Genomic DNA, 5,275 nt, shown 5'->3' with positions numbered 1-5,275 from the left:
TTTTTTTTTTTTTTTTTTAAGTAATCTAAGAGTTCTTTTTTTTTTTTTAGAAAGATGGCAAGACATTTTCCAAAGATAAAATGGATAAAAGATTGCGCGGAAATGAGCAAGCTAGCTAACAATGATTTTGAGATTATCAGAAAATGAACTCGTGCTCTTGTTTCTGTTAGCCATCTCCTCTGCATTACGATCTTAAAGATATGCACGACAAACTCCACGGATGTCGGATACAAGGTTTCTCAATGTCCGCAGATCTCTGTGAATGTCGGTGTTCCATGAAATGTGAACACACAACGCATGTGCAGATAATCTGCATACATTGTCCGCGGTTATTGTATGCCAACTACTATAGCATTCCGCATACCATAATAATAAAGATACGTGGCGGCCATATTACATGATTCAACAACTGAAAGAGATTCACACTGAAAATACAATTCCCTTATGCATCGTTCTTAACTAACCTGCTTAAAAATTCACACTTTCTAACCTCTGCTATTTCCACATTTAACCATTCTAAACAGATGGCGTTGTTACTGGACACATTAAATTTTTTCTTTTTATTATTCATATTTCCATCCATTTCCTATTTTTCAAGAAAACTTTTTTCAGAGATTTACAAATTAATCTTTTCCATAATCTTGAACAATTTTTTATATCTTCTTATCTCCATTTCTATAATAAACGAGCTTCTTATCATCTCGATAAGGATGTTAAAGTAGAAGACAAGGCGAAGAGGCAGGAGAAAATTATATAATTCGCAGCGTGATGACATAACGCGAAAATGTCGTTTTAAACGTAATCATTGCGTTGCCATTCACGTACATTCGCGCAAACAACCGGATACCTTTCCTGCGAGTATTTATTATACGATTGCATCTCGATTTCTGTACACGTAATATGGTAATGCAAGCTTAAGAGATGCAGCTCTCCCGACGGAACAACTGACCCGAAATATCTTTCGAAAATACAGGAAGGACAGTTCCTCTACTAGTTATGCATTTTCGAAGTTTCGAAGCCAGCTTCTTCGATCTTTCTTCAAAAAACTATCGTGATATTTCATAAATATTTTATGATCCGTACGCTTTTGTGCGACGTACTTTCTTCAAACCATTTTTCCATCATTTTTGTATTTTATTTAGTTTATTTGAACATTCCATAAAAATCTTATATTATGAATTTTTGTCAAAATATTTTATATCTTTAATAAACATTCGAAATAATCTATCTATCTTTCTTCTTCGTACAATATTTCAGGAGAGGATATTTCTGTGATTAAAATTTGATGGACGAGAAATTTGATAAATGGAACTTGAACATGGAAAATAAACGAAAGAAAGTTTGGTATAATGAAAATTTGAAGGGTTCGAAATATTCAATGGTGGCCATTTCATGGATTTCTCTAAAGTGTTGAAGTGAGAAGGAGAAAGAAGAAACGAGATTTGACAATCTTCGAGGAATAGTAAAATTAGGGCAACGGTGTAGAGGAAAGAATCAGAATTTGGCATCATCGAAAGTTCGAAACTTCATTTTCTGGGTTACCGTTCGAACTTCCGATGCTTTCTCGAAAGATTGTTACGTTAAGATGGAACTTTATTCCGCGTGAAAAGAGGATCTTTCAGTTCTCGATCGACAGCAAAGATCGAAAGAAATGGAAAAAGTGTTTTCGCTTCACGTTCAAGAAAGTGTCTTCCAACTTTTGATAATTTGTAATTTAAATTCACATAATAATCATATATAAAATATATCGAGGATATTATTAAATTTTTCTTTCCTATAACATTCTTAATATGATAGCACATCTTTCATCTTTTCAAAAAACTGATTTTCCTCGACGAGAGAATCTTTCTCTTTCTTTCTCTCTCTTTATCCAACCTTTTCCACGCCATCAGAGATCTCTTTTTTCCACCCAGCGTGGACTCTTCCTTTGAACCCGAGTCGAGTGCCGAGCCACCGTTAAATTCAGCGTTACAATGTCACTTTGCACCCCTACCCAGGAAAACTCTTCTTGCATTCGGACATTCGTAACAAGCTCGCTTCAACCGAGCTTTGCGCATCGAGCAACAAAGCAAAATGGAGGAACTTTTCCCGGGGAAGGAGGGAACACCGCCCATCCAATTTTCGCAGGGAACGTTCTGCGATGATTGGAACATGATCTGGAAAGAGACGTCTACGATCTTTCGAAATTTCCACGAGTTGAAACTCGCGACCGAGAAAAATCCAGAGATTGTTTCATAACAATTGATCATTTGTCTCTATTATTTGAATTAATTGAGAGATATTCTTTAAAAATGTGAAACAGATTTTCTTCTAAAAATTGGAAACATTTTGAGTTTTTTTTTTTTTCTTTCTTGAAAAATTAGAAGGATTTAGATGAAAATTGAAAAAGAAATTTCATCGAGATCGATTTAAAAAAAAAAATCGAGTTTGATTTCGTTATATCAGTTGATATATATATATGCTCGAAAAATCCTTTTACACGAACCTCCCTAATTGAATGAACGAAAGATCATCGGCTAAGAGAATTAGGGGAATTACGTGAACAAGTTTTATCGTTGAAAAACAGCCCGGTTACGTGAAACGTGTTTGTCCATCCGACAATCTCGTAGAAATGAAGTTCCATTGTAGTCCCACTAGCTTCTTCAATCGAAATCGTTGTCCCAGTTCCAATGGAATTACACCGCGAAACCAATTTCTTTCCAACTTTCACCCCTCCCCATATCTTCGAGCGCACGTATCGCTCGATGGAAGTTTTGGATGGAAATTCGAAATTTTTCGCGATAATTCGATTGGGCGTGTCGTCGAATTGCAAACAAGAATTTGGAGAAAATATCGTGCAGAGTTGAGTAGGATCTCTCTGAAAATTAAATCGCTGTCCCAGATTCCTCCTAATCCAGAAAACTCTTCCCCGGACACGCGATTCTGCAGCTTCTTTTTCACTAAATCTTTGTCTTCTCCTCGCGTGCTCGATCGAATTATTCATGGATAGAGCTTTTTCTCGAGATATTTCCTCGATTCTTTTTAAGAGATTTTCTTTTTTTTAGTTTGGTAAAGGATGATTTTTTCTCTCTCTCTTTCTCCTTCTTCGTGTAAAAATATTTTGTTTTTATTTTAAAACGGTGAGCAAAAATTTTTTCCTCGCACGTCAGGATGCTTTTAAGGTTATTGTTCGACGGTGAAGTGGAACGTTTACGGTTTAGCCAAGTTATTTCGTGTCATGGTTAAGGGGAACGCGGGTTCTTATATATATTACAGTGCTTTTGGTGTTTATGAATGGTGGCCTGAATGGTGCATGCACACACTTGGACGCTTTGGAAGAATGGTGCACTTAGAGGCGAGGATAAATATTTAATGCGGCAAATGGAACACTCTTGTACCATAATGTAAACTCGTGATTATAAGTAAAAAAAAAAAAAAAACGACTATTTTTAGATTTTGAAATTTTATGGATATCGAGAAATTTCATTATGTTTTTCTTTACATAAAATTTTCCAATATTGTTAAGTATATTGGTATAAATTTGACACAATCTTGGATTTATGAAAAGAAATAATTAATCAGCATAGTGATTCTGTATTTTTGAATAATATCCTCGTAACGATGTCAACGTTTACAAGTGAAGTTATTTTTCACATTCCACTTCTACTGTTATAAATTGTTCGCCTAAAGCCATATACGAGATGATTTTAAATATATCTTCATTTTCACGAAAAGTTATTTTGACTCGAAAAGATCTGTTAATTTTAACGAAGTCTCTAAATATATTAAAGGTAATCAAGTTAAAGTTATCTTTGAATGAGAAACCGTTCGTGAAATCTTCCATCACTGTAAATTAATCGTTAGATTATTAATGGGATACGATAAGAGGATTAAATTATAATTTTTCCCTCGTCGCTTTCGGATACAAAATTATTCTAGAATCCAGAGATGTGAAAGAGAGGCGAAAAGAAGGAAATTCGAGTCGAGTGGCTCGAGAATATTTCGATTCTCTATGGAAACCAGAGGAGAGCGAGAAAAAAAAGAAATTTTAGATCGTGAGGATGTGAAAAAGAAAAGGTAGTTGAAATTCGAAATCAATATTTTAGTGGGACGCGTATTTTAAACGATCTATCGCACAACGAACCTCACAGAGAGTCTAAAAAGATAGATTGGAAAATTGTTCAAACCAGTTCAAACGTGTCCAAACTTTCTCGAAACCTTGATACTACGCTGATACAGTTAAAGAATATACATTGAAAAATTGTTCAAACTTGTTCAAACGTGTTCAAACTTCCTCGAATCCTTGATACTACGCTGATACAATTAAAGAATATACAATGAAAAATTGTTCAAACCAGTTCAAACGTGTCCAAACTTCCTAGAATTAATACTAGATTTGATTAAACCCAGAGTAGGTCACGAAGGAAATACGCGTTATTTACAGAAATACCATAATACCTTGTCACTTACATTACGAACTCTCCAAATCTTAGATCAAACGATTTCCAATCGCACATCATCTATTAGAAAACGCTACAACATTACGAGACTCTTTGGACCAACTTCTAAAGCAACGATTCTCTAAAGATGAGTGCAACTTTTACGGGAAAAGGTGAACTAGATATAATTTAGAGAAAGTGGTTGCAATCGTACCGGCTTCCATTCGAGCTGGCGAGCCATCGGGCATGGTTTTGCCCTGGGACTTTGGCGTGCCCTCGCTCATGCTTTCGCCACGACTTCGATCCTTCGAGGCTGGGTCGGTCTCTCCACTCCTCTTCCACTCCTCTCCTTCTCCTCCTCTTGTTTACCAACTATCGCCCTTTCCCCTTGGAAATCCTCGGAAGCGAACTCCTTTCTAACACCAGTCTCTCTCTTCGTCTATCCGATTCTTCTTCAAGATTGTATCGAGATTGTATCGTTGACACTTTTCGAACTCGTTGTGTTTCTCGCGAAACAAATCCCGACACTTTTTCTTTTTCTTTTTTTTTTTTTGCTCACTTTGATTCGATCGATTTTAATCTTTCGAAAAAGATGACGATCTTGTCTCTAATTCTTCGACTCTCTCTCTCTCTCTCTCGGTTCGATTACTTGGAATATATTTTGGACAGTCGAACAGGAAACGAGACACTATTAGACGGGGTAGAACACGGTCGCACACGGAACCCGGACGAGTCTCGCGGAGGGTGTGCGTTGGCTCAACGCTTCAACCTCATCTTCCGCATCCCTCCTTCCACACGGCACACGGAGAGGCGGCTTGGGTTACGCTTGTCTTGTCGCGGTGTCACAAGGTCACGGG

The 5,275-nt window shown here is 36.7% G+C and overlaps 1 protein-coding gene across 7 annotated transcripts in view; it reads right to left on the bottom strand.

The window, feature by feature from the left end:
* The window catches only part of LOC102674871 (solute carrier family 12 member 6), a 146,675-nt gene that overhangs the window by 25,395 nt on the left and 116,005 nt on the right, over positions 1–5,275 (bottom strand). Inside the window, exon 1 of one of the 7 annotated variants that reach the window (XM_006613668.2) lies at positions 4,633–5,269. The exons of the other annotated variants lie outside the window; for them this stretch is intronic. Coding sequence (XP_006613731.1) covers positions 4,633–4,702 — 70 coding nt within the window. The 5' untranslated portion in view covers positions 4,703–5,269. Of the gene's footprint in view, positions 1–4,632; positions 5,270–5,275 lie in introns of those variants that run through there. 7 annotated transcript variants of the gene reach the window in all.

This window comes from Apis dorsata, unplaced genomic scaffold (assembly GCF_000469605.1).
Source record: "Apis dorsata unplaced genomic scaffold, Apis dorsata 1.3 scaffold_161, whole genome shotgun sequence".
NCBI lineage: Eukaryota > Metazoa > Arthropoda > Insecta > Hymenoptera > Apidae > Apis > Apis dorsata.
This window is presented reverse-complemented; position numbering and strand designations above follow the sequence as displayed.